Source organism: Hetaerina americana, unplaced genomic scaffold (genome assembly GCF_022747635.1).
Source record: "Hetaerina americana unplaced genomic scaffold, ioHetAmer1.1.p SCAF_20, whole genome shotgun sequence".
Classification (NCBI taxonomy): Eukaryota; Metazoa; Arthropoda; class Insecta; order Odonata; family Calopterygidae; genus Hetaerina; species Hetaerina americana.
Window position 1 is genome coordinate 583,553 of NW_027286764.1, and position 18,991 is coordinate 602,543.

The following is an 18,991-nucleotide window of genomic DNA, read 5'->3' on the forward strand; positions in this document are numbered from 1 at the left end:
GTTTTCCTTGCTGTGAAATCTATTGATGATTTTCCAAGACCCCTGCAATGCACAAGGCTGTATAGAGCCAATCAGAAGCCAGAACATTTAGTAATGAAAGAAGATGAAGTCCCTGAAAATGAGGAAGAGTACAGCTTTCCAAATATTGAAGCTGGAATGGCATTAATTAAAATTATTAAGATAAAGGAATTGAGAGCATGTTTCACTAGGATTCAGCCTTTTGTGCACAGATTCTTTCCTATTCAACTTGCGTATGTAACTTGAGTTTGTTCATGGGACCGCCATGGGTCCTGTGGACCACAAGTCTTAGTTGGAGGGTGTCTGTCTATTCTATAGTCTTTTCTTTTTGTGTACTACAATGGTATGATTGATGGGTCCTTGCAGTAAAATCCCTGTAAACCCTGAGTGTGTGTGCATGCAAGTTACAAGGGCCAAAAACCCAAGTGAGAGTATATATAAATATTTTGTGGGATACCCTTTTTTTATTCATTATATAACGTTCTCCCTTTATGTTTAATTTCACTGGTTCATTGATTTTTTAAATATCGTTCCTAAAGTCACCTTATTTCATATTGTGTTGGTAAAGTGGGCTGCTTTAAGGTAATTCTCTTTTCGTATTTTAATGAATATAGCTATGCTCTCCATTTTTTTTAAAGGGAGCACATGATGCTATTGGTATCAATAAGAACTAAAGCCAAAGTGCACATTAAGAAGGGTAAGAAGATATTTATTTTGCTCAGTAATTTACAGAAGGCATAGAGAGAGAGAGAGTGAGAGACTGAAATAGGATGTTCAATAGAGAGTTTGAAGGATAAGTAAGTTATAATAAGGAGAGAAGGAAGACTCATCAAGAGGTTTTTTTGATCAGATTGTTAAATTACAGGTACAACATGAGGGTAGAGAAAGAAGCAGCACTTTCACAGCAGCTAGGCAAGGCTGCTGTCCTTCCTACCTGACCTACATGATTTAATGCATACATATTTTCTTTTGTATAATTAAAGTTTATTAAGATAATCCATGAATCCTACATGAATACACTGAGATTGTCATCAAAAACATGTACAGTGGAACCTCGTAAAATGAGCAAAATTTGCTCTGGGATCTTTCTGGTAAAGAGAAACACACATTTAGTGAATCAATTTTTCCTACATAAATAAATGTAAAATATGATAATGTATTCCATGCTGAAAAAATCAATTATGTTCAAGGTTTTTTCAAAGAAAATTTCTAAACATTGTTTACGATCGTGGTTCATCTTCATATTTTCATCTAACGCTGATATAATCAACCTGGAATAGGAATTCGATTCGTGAAACAAAAATGATGGAAATAACTAGTTCACTGTTGATTAAATATACCTTATTCTTTTGTGCTGGAAAGCTGCCTGCATACATTTGTTTTTGCTGATGCTTCAACATTTTGTAAAACAGTGATTAAGCATTATCATTAAATTAATTTTTAACTTGCATAGCCACTGCTCTATTAGGGAGATGCTTCATATGCATGGTATGATTCAATAGTTTCCCTTGATCTTCACATCCCATTTAGCCTGCTCTGCTGGATTTTACACTCCAATGAAGGCTCATTGAGTTTCGGAATGGTAAGAAAACAAGGGTTTCATTTTCAAACTGCTGCTTGCAGTTATGCAAAATAGCAGCGTGAGACAGCCTTGCATTAGCTTATGGCTGAGCAATCCATTCTCCTCTGCTATTATATATGTTTTCCTTGGCATCTTTTTTCACATAGACACTCATCTAATCACATTAAAAACCCTGTGGTGGCAGGTGACCCTCAGAATCTTACTTCTTCACGATGCCATGGCTCTTCTTGTAAACTTCTCAAACCACTCACAGGACCACATATCACTTTGGTTGTTAATTTTATGTGGATGCTAGAACATCCATACTTACACTTTGTCTCTGATTTTCAATGATTTTATTTTTTATTTCTACTATTATTTTTATTCCCTAATCGCATTCTTATTACGAATTTTCCTTCGGGGTAAATTTTAAAACTACGCACAAAATATAATTCAACTTTGCCACAAAAAATCACTAACAATATGTTTGAACAAATTTTTGGAAAAATTTGTGATCACTAGTGATGCTAAGATGCTAGCGGGAAGAGCGCCAGAGGCAAACTGCAGAAGCAGGAACTCAATGAATCTGGGAATTCCCCTTTCCTTATCACTTGTAATGTGAAGAGTCACCCATTAAACGAGTCATTTTCGGGAACAATATTTTTGCTCATCATGCAAATTACTCGCTGTGCGAGGTGCTCACCATATGAAGTCACAATTTGTACACCTTGAATTCCTTCTGATAGGTTCATTCAAATTGCTGCCTTTATGGAGTTGTCAACTTCTCTTCAATGAATGGTATTTGGTAAGAGCGGCCAAAGACAGAGGTGAAAGGGCTGCTCTCTCATTAGCAATTTCCCCAGATCAGTAATATATGCAGATAGTGCATGAAATCAGTCTGAGATATTAGGCATACGTGGTCTGTGCAATAAATGCGCGAACTGGTACAATCTTGCAGCCATTTTGCATACTATAGCCCCACCCATTAGCAGCGCTAGTTGCCTGAGTCCCAATGAGTCGTCTGTGCTTGGTGGATCGTCGATCTGTGCGTATGGTACCAGTTATGTCAGTTTCTCTTGTCCTTGTTTTTACTGTTTCTCTAAAGTGGAAATTGACGAAATCACGGAGCAACGAATCAACATCAGGTTTTTTGGTGAAGTGCGGTAAAAGTTATCAAGAAATTACTGAAATTTTTTACAGCTGTTTAAAATGATATTTCTCTGAAGAAAACACTCATTTTCAAGTGGATTAAGCATTTTAAAGATGGCCAACAAGACGCCACAGATGATGCAAGGCTGGGACGACCTTCGACCACCTCTGTTGATGACAACATTGATCGTGTGCAGTCCTTTGTCCTTGCAGATTGTTGAAAAACTGTCTGAAAGATTGACAAAAAATTCAATCACCATCCTTGATCGTCCTCCTCATTCACCAGACCTCGCCCCCGGCAACTTTTTCCTTTTCCCAAAATGCAAAAATGTGATGCGGGGACATCAATGGGAAGATGTGGACACAATAAAGCAAGAAACGACGAGAAAACTAAAAAGCCTAACTGCCGAGGACTTCCAAGGGTACTTTAAACAGTGGATAAGAAGATGGAATAAGTGCATAGCAACAAATTGAGAGTACTTTAAAGGGGACAAAATTGATGTTGGCTAAATTTTGCAAAATAAAGTTTTTATGGCCTCAGTTCGCATATTTATTGGACACTGTAGTACATAGGATTGGGCAAAAACTGGGGATGTTCAGAAATTGTGAATCACCAAGGTCGACTAAATCTTTTAAGAGAGCACATAAAAATAAGGTATGTGAACACATTACAATGGCAACTTCTTACAAATTAGCATGAATTTAATGCTGGCAATCCCTGTACTTTTCCTTGATAAATTGTCTTTCTATCATAGACATTATTGTCACTCATACTGTCCTGGATGGTCTTAGAACTATAAAATCTTAATTTGAAGGGTACATTGGTACTAGGAGAGCTCTATTCTTATCCATAAAACCAACCTTCAGGTAGATTAATTCAGTTTCATATTCCCCTATAACTCTTGATTGCAATTGCTGCTGTGTTTTAATATTTTCCTTGTTCGTATAAAAAAGAATTGAGACAGTAATAAAAGGAGGGGCTCTCATAAATTTGTCTAAAATGAGTCCTGTTTACATAGATAAAATATTACTTTGAATGATTTAGCCAGTTTTTTTAATTTTGTGCATACATAATTGACATGGCTTGACATTATCAACTGCAACAATTACAGACCCATCTCCCTCAGGTCAATCAATTGCAACAGGTTGGTACATATTATTGCCAGTTCAACAATGGATGATCTGTGGAGAAATATTTTTATACGTAAAGATCAGCGTGGATTCAGAAAAGTCAGCTTATGTGAGACATAATTAGGTTTTGTGGCGGTTACCACATTTCATCTGTCAACTACGGAGTCTTCCCACCAGAGGACAGCACTAGAGAGCAGAGACGAAGACGCATAACCCAATTAGCCGGCAGTCCGCAGCAAGAGCTATTGCGACAAGCAACAGCTTGCTCCGTTCGCATCTACTCACCTTTGGTAACTGAGCAGTGTGATAATAAACGCAGTTCCACAGTGTTCTTTCATTAGCTTTTTTTCCTTTTATTTATGTAGTCGCTTCAACTTCCCCCTTCGGATGCAACAGTTTATTCACATATGGCTTCCTATTATCAGGAGAGAATATTAAGGAGAAAGATACAATTTTCTCAGATTAAAAATTGACAAGGTTCACCATGGCAAACTAATTTATTAATTAAAGCTCTTCAACATTAATAAGACCTTGATAAATTGGCTGGAAGAATTCCTGTCAGAATTTGAAACAGAGAGTTGCCCTTGATGATGCTATTTCTGAGAGCATATGAATGACCTCTGATGTACTTCAAGGAACTATAATTTGGCCCCTTCTTTTCTTGATTGTGTACATGATTTGAGCCATGCAGAGGCAGAGATTAGGATGTGCACAGATAATACTGTGATTTCCTGGGAAATATCTGTAGATGAGAATCAATTATTGGTCTCAAGGTGCACAAAATGGGGATTAGAAGTGAATCATTAGAAATTTTTTGTGGTAAATTTCTCAAAAGATCCACAGGTGTTGTGTACAAACTTGCTAGGGTTTGATTAAGAAGTGGTTAAAACACTGAAATAACTAAATGTAACTTAGTTAGATGACTTATCAGGGGGACCCCATTTACAAAGGTTCTACAAGAAAACAAATCGAATTGGGTATTCATTAGATGCAATGTTGACAGCAGTGAATACAAGGTCAATGAAGGTTGCTTCCATGCTCTCATGAGACCCCACTTAAAATATGCATGTAGTGCATGGGATTCAGAAGAAAAAGGCTTCATTAGTAAAATTGAGAACGTTCAATGCAGGGCAGCCCAATTTATTAAATACTGTTATGAGAAAATTAAAACAAAATTAAAGAAATTCTCCTAGAGCTGGGTTGGAAATCATCAGAGCAAAAAAACGTTAATGCTAGACTAAACTATTTGGAGCCATGTTTTTCAATATGGAGATATCATCGATTATCCCAACATACACTGGTCGTTCAGATCATGAATATAAAATCCAAGAAATGGATACCAGAAGTAGCAGACTCAAGAACCCCTTTTTCCCCTGGGCAATAAAGGATAATAATTTAGGGTTATAAAATATAATGCATGTAAATGAATGGCCGGTTAGTTTCCTTTCAGTGCATGCCTTTCTTCTTGGCCCATCTCTTCCCGAATGGCATTGACAGGGCATCCAACATTCAGCATATCTCCCTCTAAGGCGTCTTTCGTTGCACTCACTCGCGTCCCCTCCCTCCGCTATTGGCTCCTCTCCATCAGCTGCCATCTCCGGCATCACGCAAGGGGATCTCGTGTTGCTCGACTTGTCTCCTGTGATCACCTTCTTCTTGCTCTCCAGATCATCTGCATGGGGCAGTCTCCAATATTGCTGGCTCTGTTCATTTTTGCCCCTTCCTATGCAATATGCGAGCTTGTGGAATGGCTCAAGTGGAGACATGCTTGAAATGGGATCAGGTGCTAACATGCTCATGTGTGTGCATGCCTGGGTCAGTTCTTCTTCCGGGGACATCCTCACATGTGGTTTTCCATGGATTTCCCCCTTCTTCCTTTGCTCCTTAGAAGCCCTTCATCCCCCTAAATATTAACCCATTCCTCCTGGCCCTTTAATCCCATGCCACACACCTTTTTGGTGAATTGTGGTAATTGTGTAGATGTAGCTGTAAAAGATCCCAGTAAGCACCTGACTCTTACTACTGGCTCACAGTTGCAAATTTTGTGTAAATTCTGGGAGATGCCTGAGAGTTACTATAACTAGAGTCATATGATACTGTGCAATGAAATCCATGAATTTTAGAGTGTTCACTGTTGTAGTTGTTTAAGCATCAGCTTTGGTCATCTTCGATGAAGCTATTTTTGAAATATCCCATGCATCTTCGCAAATTTTTCTTGTGACCAATAGAGTCATTATTATTAAGCCTTACCCAAAGAATCATCACAGTAGCAAAGAATCCCCATGTTGCAAGACAAAAACATGTAAGGGTTTGGACACCAAGCAAGTACCATCCTCCACCTGAAGCAAACAAAGAAAATTTATAATTATTTATAATAGGGGAAGGCCAACACATTTGCTTCCCAGTTGTTTCCAACTTTGAAAATATCAAGACACTCAATCAAGGCCATATGTAAGGACTGTTCAATAAAAATCATCAAAATTTTTAGTCACATCATACCTCTATATTGACCATAAATTAAATTTTATGTTATGTTATTAGAGCTAGAGTGGATTGCCGGAGTGGGCTGCTGTAATGCAGAGGGCCATTTTATTGGGATTCTTCTCCCTGCCTTGTGATCAAAGGAAGGAAAACCACATATCCAACAGAGTCAAGTTGACATGGCTAAGAGAGAGAAAAATCACACTCAAGAGTGTGGAGTTTATGATTACAATGACATTTGATGCTTTCCAGAGAACTGGAGGTAGTTACAAATTGTGAAACCACTTTTGTATGCAAAATAGGAAGAAAAAAATGAACCACGACCACCTCCATGATGTGATATGATATGATAGACCTGCACCATACCAAAACAACTAGAAAAGGTTTTAACTGTTAGGAGAGAACAGACAATCAACTTCAAAGGGAGGTGGAACGAGAGAGAGTTCCAGTCACTGGAGTCAGTTGAGGTAGAGCATACATACCCCTTAAAAGGCCAGCACGACCAGAAGTTGTGGAGAGTGGAAATGGGTTGTCAGCAAACAACCCAACTGCGATGACACCCCAGATGGATGCAAGACCTGTCAACACAATGAAAATTCATGATGCATATCATTATGGTCAAAAGAAAATAACAAAGATTAACAAAAGCAAATAACAAGATAGCAACTTTATGGCAATCACTAAGTCTTGATGCACACCAGCAATTAGTAGTAGTAAAAAAAGAATAAACATAAACATGACTCACTTCAGAGTGACTTCTTATACCCTGATGAAGGTGGCTGGGACCAACAAAACATTGAAGTGAGTTATGTTTGTTTGTGTTAATTTTTTTTACATATGCATGCATGCATGGACTCATACCCTGCTCTGAGACCCCATTTTTGCATCCAAATAATGAAGCTCATCAGCAAATGTTTCTGAGGTCATCCAACACTTTGGAATTTGCTGTGAATCAAATGGGCAAGGGTTTTACATGTTTGAAGCAGCTAGGACTCTTTGATTTACCAACCACTAGTGGCTGAAGTTTCTCCCTTTATCTGTATTTGCAATTAATAAGACAGCGAAAGATCCTGTCTTGTCTGCATTGAAAATATCTTTTGAGCCACAGCCTTCAAGAGGCTTATTCAATTCTGACACCATCCCCAGCATAGTCATGCCGTGTACCCTTCTACATTCACCACACTCAGCTACAAGTTTGTGCCTATTTCTAAACCTATCCAACCAGCCTAGATAATATTTGATATGATGCAATAAGGTCCTAACAGAATCAGCAACTAAAATTCAAATGACTAAGTGACTTTATTTAGACTGTTATGGAAAAGTGGGAGTTGTGACCACACCTGTACTTCCTCGCAATGAAGCCACTCACCATGGACAGATGATGCTCCAACAGGGTCATCCACTCCAATGCGGTCAAAGTAGGGCATGGTGAAACATGCAATCGCACCACCCACCATCCCGATGACAATGGATTCCCAGGCTGTGTAGAGGAAGCAACCAGCTGCAAATACATGCATCAGGTTAGTCTCACTCCATTGAAACCAACACAAGGCTCTATACAGGCCACAATTTAAAAAACAACACAGGAATGAGAGGTTGTTAAATTGATCTTTTTGTTTTTGTTCGTTGTTTTAATTGATCTCAACAAAAAATGATCTAATGAACAGGAATATTCTTTCTCACACTCATGATGTTTTTATCAAGCCAAAGAACACTACAACTTCTTCTTCACAGTTCTCTGTTCACATATCATATCCTCAAAAATTTCTTCATTGCTGCTAAAAGTATCACGCTGTTTCAAAGACACACCACGACACTTTCTACAGGGACAAAAACCTTAAGAACACCTGATTTGATAGCATTAATTTTTATTCCCTTCAGCAAAATGTATGCACCACCTCTTTTCCCATTTGCGATGGCATTTCATAGCTTTGCTATTTTTAACATATGACTTAGGACAGTCTACACAACTAGGCATCCAACGAGATAGAATTACATATATGCATATTCTATATGGTTACTATTCTGAATGTATTCTATCCTATTGGATGGGATGTATCTCTATTGAAAACCATCATAGAATTCAATTTCTTGGATATGGTAAGAGTTTCCACTGCCAAAACAGTAATGCAACAGATAAAATGCTTGAATCACTGGAGCACAGAATCTTATGTACACCTTCTGTCTGGAGACTTGGAAGAACATCATCTCTTGTAGATGGTAGCAAATGCCCAATATTCCTTACTGTAAAAAATCAGTTCTTACGCCTGGCTCTTCATAGGATGCAAGTGATGTGGTCTGTTGTTCCTAAAATTTATGGCAGAGCTGCAGAGGCAATATAGCTTGGTCTTGACACTCTGGTCCTTATCCTCTCAATTTTCATGAAAATTGTTTTTAGAAATGAAAGGCAGTAATCATTTCCTTTAAAAACAGAAAAGATGCTTCTTTTCCTTTTCAACACTCTAATTATCCAATATTATGTTGGCTCTATCATGTGGTATCCTAATAACACAAGATTTTTGAATGGATGATTAGTGGAAATAAATTTAAATGATGGTCCTAGTGGTGTTTTTCTCAGAAAATATGTCTGAGGCTTTCATTTTGCCTTCCTCTGATCAACACCATTTTTTTCATGCCCACATTAAGGATGATTAGCTATAGAGTGGTACTTATTGTAATCCCCAGCAGTAATTAACATTGGGCACCCTTACACAAACATTAAAGCACCTGATAATATTAAAACATATTCAGTGACACAAAAATGCAATATCGTAGAAAATAGGCAATATAAATGGATAATATACTTAAATAACACATTATTGCAGTTATGATATCAAAATTTGCGTTACTCATGCATGGATAAGCTATATTCAACAGTGCTAAACAATTGTTATCTTTGATGACTGAGCTGATGATTCTCAGGACACCTATCAGGGCTTGACCAGTCAGCTTTCACATAAGTAATGGGAACTACTTTGATTGTTATCTACATTTGGCCCTTGTAAAACCACTGCACAGTAATTATCAAATGATGGCAAGTGAAAAAATGTGTTTAATACCTTTTATGATTTTTTTATAAATTAAAGTGTTATTGCAAAGTTTCTTTAACCACCTGGTAGAAGATAACATACTTAAAAACATTGGTTTTGGTCTACCAGGCCTCTGCAATAGTTCACATTATTTGTAGGACATGATGAGCAATACAAAAAAATATCCAAAATTCGAAACCAACACAGACATATAAATTACAGCAAGGTAAGCAGTCCTGTCAAGCATTTAATTTAGTCACTCAATGTCAATTCATCAATTGATCATCATTTTATCAACTTTTACTGGTGAAATTGAAAGGTTGCAGCCAACATTTCATTGTCCTAAGCAAATTTCTTCACTTCTAAAAAAAACTTTGTGTCAAGATATATCCATTTGACTACTAAGTGACAAGTGAAAACAATTCAAGAGCTGGCTTCTTTGAAATTGTCAATTTTTCCACAGAGATCAAGTAAGATAATAAAACAAAGAGTAACAGAGTAAAAAAGAGCAGATTTGGGTTGGGTTGGGGACTTCAGCTACTTGAATCTGATTTTCCATAGAATTGAGAATGACTAGAATAAGTGAAACAACCAAATCCAAATCACCTGTGATGGAAACGAGAGATCCCAGAATGCCATTGATGAAATCCATGATATTGTAGAACTGCCTATCCTTGGAACTGCGGTTCACAACAACCGGCAAGATGAGACCCACGATGCCACCACCGAAGGACGAAAGGACAGTCATCACAGCAGCACGTGATGCATACTCCCACTTGGCCCCGCTCACCCCAAATGTGCTGAGGAGGAGCACAGAGGACAGATGGTTGATGAGGCTGTGATCACAGAGGAGCACAGAGGACAGATGGTTGATGAGGCTGTGATCACAGCAGGGAAGGAGGGATTACAGCCCCAGACAAAATGTGATATTATTATGATATGCACTCATCCTTTCTCATTTGTGCAAGATTTGGATGCAGCTGGTCATTTTGCAAATGCTTGCTACACTCCAATAATATGCTCAACATAAGGATAAGATTCCTGAATTTTCCAAAATAATTAATTTTTGCTCATACCCCTCATGACAATTGGCTTAAAATCCACTCACCTCTTGGTGGAGTTTGGTGTTCTAAGACTTAGTAATGTCTCTCAACATTGGGTTTGCTGGATTACCAGATATGTTGTTAAAATCCAATTTCCTCTTTATCACAATAAAGAATCACCCATGCCTGGATGAAGGGTTCCATTTTTTCGTAATGAGGTGAAAAAATAAGATTTAAGATATTTAAAAAAAAAACATATTAAACCAATCTCAAAAACTGCTCCCTTCTCATTTTCATATCCTAGCATCTAAGTTTTCAGGCTGTATTCCCAGAGAGAGTTTTGAAGATTTTATTTATTTATTTATTTTATTTATTTAGTAAAAATTGTGCACATACAGCAGGATTGCCAATTTATAGTGACACGTATAACAGCAACATATAAGGACACAAACATACAAACATCAACAAGACTATAATTAGCAGTTATTAGAGATAAATTTTCATAGAAATAACAAAAACAGTGAAAGAAAGCAACAAAACCGGGATGTGGGAGTGAAAGGAGAGATTGTGCTAGTTCTTTCGAGAGAGATGTGCCAGAGAAAGGTTTATAGATGTGTTGGCTGGGAGTGAGAGGGGGTCAATGCTTTCGGGAAGGGAATTCAGTAAAGCGGGGAGACGGAAGAAAAGGGAACGTTTGGTGAGGGACAATCTGGGAACGGGTTGGTGGAATAAAGAGTGATCGCGGGTAACTCGGGGGGGAACTCTGAAATTGATAAGGGAAATTAGTTCAGGGCAGTCGTTAATGGAGTTAAGGGTGTTATGCATGAGTTTTAAATCGGATTTTAGACGTAGAGTGGAGAGATTACAAATCGAGAGCGAGGAAAGAAGTGATTCAGTGGGCGAGTCCCGAAGATGGGGGACTCTGTACTTGGCTATTTTACTGAAAAAATTAGTTATCGAGTTAAGGGTATTAAGGTTAGATAGGGCAGACATGGACCATATAGGGGAGCAGTAGGTAATTAATGGTAAGATAATGGTTGAGAAATATGCGGTTAGAGATTGCACATCTTTTATTTCTGTGTAGCGATAAAGTAGACCTAGAGGAGACATGGCTTTGCATTTAACTGCTTTGATATGACCTGAGAAATTTAGTTTGCGATCAGTTAATACACCAAGATCCTTGACAGAAGCAACACGATTCAGAGGAACTGAATTAATTGTATAGTTAAAGATAAGAGGAGATTTTTTTAGGGAGAGAACTAGAGTATTGCATTTATTTGAGTTTAAATTTAGCATCCATGTGCTGCACCATTCTGAAATTTTATTTTAAGCCTCCTGAAGGTGGTAGCAATCCGTGGGGGAATTAATTTCCTTAAAAATTTTGCAGTCGTCGGCATATAGTAACGTGTGGGCTAGGGAGGTCGGGACTAGGGAAGCTAAGTCATCAATGTACAGATTAAAAAGATATGGTCCGAGAATACTACCTTGAGGAACTCCAGATGTCACAGAGGACCAAGGAGATGAGGCGCCAGATAGTATTACTCGCTGATTTCTATTCGAAAGAAAGCTGGTCAATAATTTGAGAAAGTTTCCATGAACGTTAAAACGCTGACTGAGTTTATTAATGAGGAGGTTATGATTGAGGGAGTCGAAGGCTTTTGAGAAATCCAAGAAGATGGCATCTAATTGAGTCTTACTTGTTATCGCACTAACAGCGTGGTGTTGAAAAAGTGCTAAATTGGTCAAGCATGACCTGCCCGGAAGGAAACCATGTTGGTTGCTAGACAGAAAAGGGGAAGTAAAAATAATAAAGTCTGTTGAGAATAATCCTCTCGCAAACAGAAGAAAGAATAGGTAGTAAAGAGATAGGGCGATAGTTAGATATTTCATTTTTAATTCCAGTTTTAAGAATAGGGATAACATTAGCGGATTTCCATCGGGGGGGGGGGGGGGGAAGTACCGAGGGAAAAGCAGCAAGATTGAAAAACTATAAGTTCCGATGGTTCATATTTCCAATGAAAGTCCCAAAATATATCATGTAGTAATGGTTTCCTAGAGTTGGGTTTTTGCCAGAGAATCTCCTTAGTATGCAAACAAAATGCTGGAATGAATAATGGAATTGATGACATATGAAGAAGCTACAGTAGATTCTGCAACAGTAAGTTTTAATGGAGTCATCCACAAAAAGAGCATTTCAATGAAACAATTTCAATAAAGAATGACATGAAGAAATATACGAGCAAAATGATGCTATGAAGAATTTTTTAATAGAGCATGCACTACTTTGGATATTTATATTATCACTACAGAAGTTGGCTAGTTTACATCAAACTGGTAAATTAAATATTAAATAATGTGAATTTATTTTAATGTACCAAATAATATAATCAAAGAGATTAATGGGCTTTGTTATCAAAAATGCCATCTTACAAGTAAAATTTAGTTCAATCAATGTATTAACTGAGAATTTCTGTAAATTTTAATGAATAAATCCAAAATTGTGCAAGAAATGTTGATGTTGTAGCCTGGCGACAAAACCATGATCATAAAAAATTTCAATTCTAGTGGAATTAGCAAAGTTAGCCTTCCTTCATTTATGCCTAGTGAGAAATTTTTAATGGTGATCACATGGAATTTCAGCTTTTGTGAGTGTTTATACCCACTTTTAGATCAAATTTACAATCCTGTAAAGTACCCTACTTGTACTCTTAATATTTATGACATACCCTAAGAGTATTAGTTATATAATTAGACCAATGGAATAATAAGGCTACCCAATGAAAATTTCAAAATTTGATTTTTGTCCGGCTTTTTATGAATTGGGACTATTGGTTATGATACCAGACTGCAAGAAGATATTATTCTTTAAAATGAGAATTATAAGATGCTGATGAACACTTTGGTTTTCAATATGAAGCTTTTCTGAAAATATAAACGGAACTACCATCCCAAATTCTCCAATTTTTTTTACTATTCCTCAGAATGTAAACCTTGTCCTATGTCATGCATTGGATCAATTCCTAGCATTTCTCCATCATTTAACATAGTATTTTCAAGTTATTGAACTCCAGCTTTAACCAAAATAAAAACATTTCCTGCCTCTAATTCCCTGATCATTTTTAACTGATTGGCCAAGAAAGTGGTGGCAGTGAACATTAAATGAAGAGCTCACAAGTATTAAAGGCAATGCTACTTAAAAATACAGCTCTAAGGTTTCAACAATATCATTTATCAAAATATTCATAACATTCATGACAGAGTAATTTGGCTGGAAGATTTCATCCGATCATTTTTTCCCACCCCAGCAAGGGAAAGACAGTAATGTATGGGGACTAGAGAGCAGTAAGTTTGATGTCATATGTGGCAGAAAATTATGAATTGAATTTATTTTTGACTTATTACATGAGGAAAAAATTATGAGTCAATGGTTTCAAGGATCAATTATAAAAAGTTGAAGGAGAGCCAATGATAGCTTAGGAAATGATCAGTTAAGGTTCAGCGAGGGGAGAGGCACATGTGATGCCATTGCAGTATTGAGGTACTAATAGAGAAGAATATAGAATACATCAGGATGCATTTGCCTTTTTCATAGAATTTGAAAAGTCATTTGATAGAGTCAATTGGGAAAAACTAATAAATGGTTTGCATAAAATAGATGTAAATTGGAAGGATAGATGATTTATTTGCAACCTTACTATGGGTCAAAACAGTGGCATGTGGTGAACAGAGAGTCTGTATGGACAGTATCTGGAGGAGGAATATGACATAGCTAACATTATCACCAATATATTCTATTGTTTCAGGCTTCACTTTGTGGAAGTATTTAATATCCATTACTAAAAAGAAAGAAAGACTCGTACTTTTCCACAGATTTTATTATACGGTACAACGCATTTCACCGACTTGCGGCATCATCAGGTACAAATTTGCAAAACAGACAGAGCAAGCATATATACCCTCAGGACAGAGTGGGGGCAGGGAGGGTTGGAAGGATTTGAGGGGGGTGGGGGCTCGCAGGTGCGTTGATGGATTGTTTTGACCATTTCCAGGCTAATTTCTCGGAGAGGAGTGGGGAGGGGTATGGGAACAATTGCTCATTACAAAGTGTCGTGTTGGGGTTCACCAAGTGCCTTCTAATCTCTAATTGCTCGAGAGCGTCCATTTTTAATCCTTTTGGGAGTGTGTGTAATATCTCTGGGACAAAGTCACTGCTGTGGTTGAATTCTAGTAAATGCTTGGCGAAGAGAGAGTTGTTATTCTGATTCTGATTCCAACCGCGAGTTTCCAAAGTGAAGTGAAACGTGCAGTGTCCAAGTGTAAGTTTTTAAATGCTAGGGAAAAATTTAGTTTAATCCAAATGAACCCCTCCGCCCCCAGGTTGTACGGACTCCCCAAATTGCACAAAAAAGCCATACCTATTCGGCCTGTCATCTCAGCTGTGTCCGCCCCTTCACACCTTCTGGCACGAAAATTAGACGTATTGCTCCGAGATCTCACAGGTTTTAAACCTAAATATGGAGTTAAAAACTCTATAGAGCTAGCCCGAAAATTGAAAGATATTGATGTCCTGGAAAAAGCGAGGCTAGTCTCCTTCGACATTAGCAATTTATTTACTTGCGTACCAATATTGGAAACTTTGCTTAGGGTTGAAGAACTACTCAAGGATTCCACCATTGCCCAAAATATCTCAGACGAATCGGTCCCCCTCATCAAAATGACAGTTAACCAGAATTATTTTAGTTTCAACCACACCCTTTACAGCCAAACGGATGGGTTAGCTATGGGTTCCCCACTGTCCCCCTTCCTAGCCGAAGTCTTCCTCAATTCTGTAGAAGAACATCTTTTTAATGCTGACAATCAGCATAACAAAAACGTTGGCTATTGGTTTCGTTACGTTGACGATATACTATGCCTATGGACCGGAACCAACCGACAGTTAGCCTCCTTCCTTAATTTCCTAAACACTCTTCATCGGAATATCTCCTTCTCCATGGAAAAAGACATCAACGGCACCATCAACTTCCTTGACTTGACAATCACAATTAGGGATAATAGACACGAATTTGCAATTTATAGGAAACCCACATATACAGACCATATAATTTCTAATGATTCCGCACACCACTTTTCTCACAAACACGCAGCCCTCCACTCCATGATCCACTGCCTCCTACACATCCCCCTTTCCCCCAAAAACTTCAAAATTGAACTCGTGAATATCACTAATATAGCTGCCAACAATGGTTTCAACCCCAAACTAGTTGACACATTACTACGGAAAAAACAAAAAGCAATGGCCATAAAAAGCATTTTCGTATCTCAGCCCGCAGTATCTAAAGATTTTAAGTGGTGCTCGATCCCGTTTCTGGGAGATCTTTCATATAGGATTTCCAACTGCCTGCCCACCTCACTCAAAGCAGCCTTCTACCCACCCATAACCCTCTCCAAACTTCTAGCCAATGGAAAAGACACCCAGGATAGCCTTCTCAAATCAGGCATTTATAAACTGAAATGCGAGGATTGCAACAGCGTTTATGTCGGTCAGACCGGCAGGAATATCAAGTTACGAGTCAAGGAACACGCTAGGTGTCACAAAAATCAGAATAACAACTCTCTCTTCGCCAAGCATTTACTAGAATTCAACCACAGCAGTGACTTTGTCCCAGAGATATTACACACACTCCCAAAAGGATTAAAAATGGACGCTCTCGAGCAATTAGAGATTAGAAGGCACTTGGTGAACCCCAACACGACACTTTGTAATGAGCAATTGTTCCCATACCCCTCCCCACTCCTCTCCGAGAAATTAGCCTGGAAATGGTCAAAACAATCCATCAACGCACCTGCGAGCCCCCACCCCTCTCAAATCCTTCCAACCCTCCCCGCCCCCACTCTGTCCTGAGGGTATATATGCTTGCTCTGTCTGTTTTGCAAATTTGTACCTGATGATGCCGCAAGTCGGTGAAACGCGTTGTACCATATAATAAAATCTGTGGAAAAGTACGAGTCTTTCTTTCTTTTTAGTAATGGATATTATCACCAATGCTTTTCAAAGTACATATGGAGGAAATGGTAAAAGAGGAATGAGAACACCAGAGAAAGGAATGAAAGAGGGTGAGAATTTATAAAATTAAAACAAATATGTTTGCAGATAATCAAGCTATAGTTAGAAAGTCAACCAAGATGTTATCATCAATGATGAGTGAATTTGAAATTCAGTATGATTTGTATGGCACAAGAATCAATGCAAGCACGACAGAAGTTGTGAGGTTTCTGATAAAGAAGGAAACTAGGTTCAACGTTAAAAGAGGAGAGCAAATACTAGAGTAGGTTAAACAGTTTACCTAGCATGGAAGTGCCTTGGATCACGATGGTCACTGTATTACAAAGGCAGAACTCAAAAAGTGAAATTAGGGGATACATTTTCAAATGAGGTGAGTGTTTTAGCAGGAGTTCCACAAGGCAGTGTTCTAAGGGCCTTTACTCTTCCTAATTTACATAAACAATCTACCAAACAATTTACATTCCCAAATAAGATTCTTTGCTGATAACTGCATTACACGCACGGATTAGCCTCCTTACTCTCCGATCTATTCCTATTTTCTGGAATATACTCATTAATTTTTCCCAATTCATTCTATCAAAGGCTATTTCAAAATCTACGAAACAGGCAAATACCTCCTGGTTGTATTCTATATTCCTCTTGATTAATAATCTCATTACTGCAATGGCATCACGCGTACCTCTCCCCTTCCTAAGCCCAAACTGATCATCCCCTAAGTAATCATTTGCCCTACTCTCTATCCTTTTGTTTATGATCCTGAGAACATCTTTAGCTGCATGGGATATCAAAATTACTGTCCTGTAGTCCTCACATGATGTAGCCTTTACCTTTTTTGGAATAGGAACTAAAATTGATCTCACTAAGTCTTCCGGCCAGATTCCTTCCTCATAGATACTATGAATCAGCCCATATAGCCTCTTCCTCCCATATTTTCCTAAAAATTTAAATAGTTCTGTGGGAATGTTATCCACTCCCAAGGCCATAATTAGCTTCATCTCTCTTAATACCCTTTCTATCTCATCGTCGAGTATGCCTGGACCTAAACTATCTTCTTCTACGTCATGTTCCTTTTCTATGTCTAACTTTGTTATACAGTTCTTCTATATATTTCTTCCATCTCTCTTGGATCTTTCCTGTGTCAACTATTATCTTTCCCCCCTTGTCTCTAGTTGTTAGCATAGATCTCCCTTTCTTGCTTCCCGATAAAGATTTAACTTCGCTGTACAGCACACCAATTTCACCATTCCTCTGCAAACTGTCCATATCCTCGCACTGTGTATTCTACCATGCTTCTTTTGCTTTATTTGTTGCCCACTTCTATTTATTGTTTAACTCTTTGTGCTTCATTTTGCCTATCTCTGTGTTTACATTCTTCCATTTTCTCCTCTCATCCATCTTTGTAAACATCACATCCGTGATCCATGGTTTCCTAGTCCTTTTCTCCTGAACGGTTCCAATAGTGTCTTTTGCATCTTTAGACAACTTTTTCTTGAAACTTTCCCATTTTTCTTCAACAATACTTGGCTGTTTACCATCCTCCATGATTTCCTCTACCGCCTGTTTGTATTCCTTCCTTTTCAAACCATTTAATGCTTCTACATTCTATTTTCTAACTCGCTGCCCCTGCATAACTTTTTGAAACAGATGCTACATTTCATAACAACTAAATTGTGGTCAGAGTCCTCATCCACTCCCGGGAAGCTGTGCGAATTTATCACACTGTTCCGAAACCTGTGTCTAACCAGAATATAATCTAGCTGATACCTCTGTGAGTCACCTGGCATTTTCCATGTATACCTGCTTCTTTTGTGGTGTCTAAACCAAGCGTTGGTGATGACTAACCCCTGTCTCCTGCAGAACTCAACTGCTTTCTTTCCGCAGTCATTCCTCGTGCCTAAACTGTAGTCCCCGACCTCATCACCATCTCTTCCTTCACCTACCGTCGCATTCCAGTCCCCCATCATTATCAAATATTTACCTGTGGGAACACACGTGATTATGTCCTCTAACTGATCGTATATCCTATCGACCTCTTCTTCCTCATGGTGGCTCGGTGGCATGTATACCTGAATAATAACCAAGTTCGTCGGTTCTGCTTTTATGTCTACTAGTAGTATTCTATCTGTTATCAACTCTAATTTGACTACCCTTCTTCCTACCTCTTCATTTAATACTATGGCAACCCCTCGTTGGCTCTTGCCCCCGCCGCTGTATATTATTCTATAATTATCACTCCAGTAATCCCTGCTATCCTTCCATCTCACCTCGCATAGACCTAAAATACCTATTTTTTCCCTTTCCATCTCTCGCTTAATATTCTCCAGTTTACCTGTCCTCATGATTGTCCTAACATTCCACATTCCTATTCTAACTAACTTGGTCTTCTTCTCCTGCGTCTTCTGTCCTGCTGTTCCCGGTTTTTTTCCCCTGCAAGGGTTTCGTGGGATGACGACCGCGGAAGCCCTGCCTCCCCCACTGCCGGGCACGACACAGAGCCGATTGGGCCGAGCCCCGT

At 38.4% G+C, this 18,991-nt stretch overlaps 1 protein-coding gene across 1 annotated transcript in view; it reads right to left on the reverse strand.

Moving 5' to 3' along the window:
* Positions 1-18,991, reverse strand: part of LOC139688559 (putative ammonium transporter 2) — a 52,127-nt gene that overhangs the window by 7,212 nt on the left and 25,924 nt on the right. Inside the window, exons 9-12 of the mRNA XM_071586112.1 lie at positions 9,976-10,169; positions 7,710-7,841; positions 6,823-6,918; positions 6,110-6,198 (exon numbers count right to left, since the gene is read on the reverse strand). Of these exons, the coding sequence (XP_071442213.1) occupies positions 6,110-6,198; positions 6,823-6,918; positions 7,710-7,841; positions 9,976-10,169 (511 nt within the window). The remainder of the gene's footprint in view (positions 1-6,109; positions 6,199-6,822; positions 6,919-7,709; positions 7,842-9,975; positions 10,170-18,991) is intronic.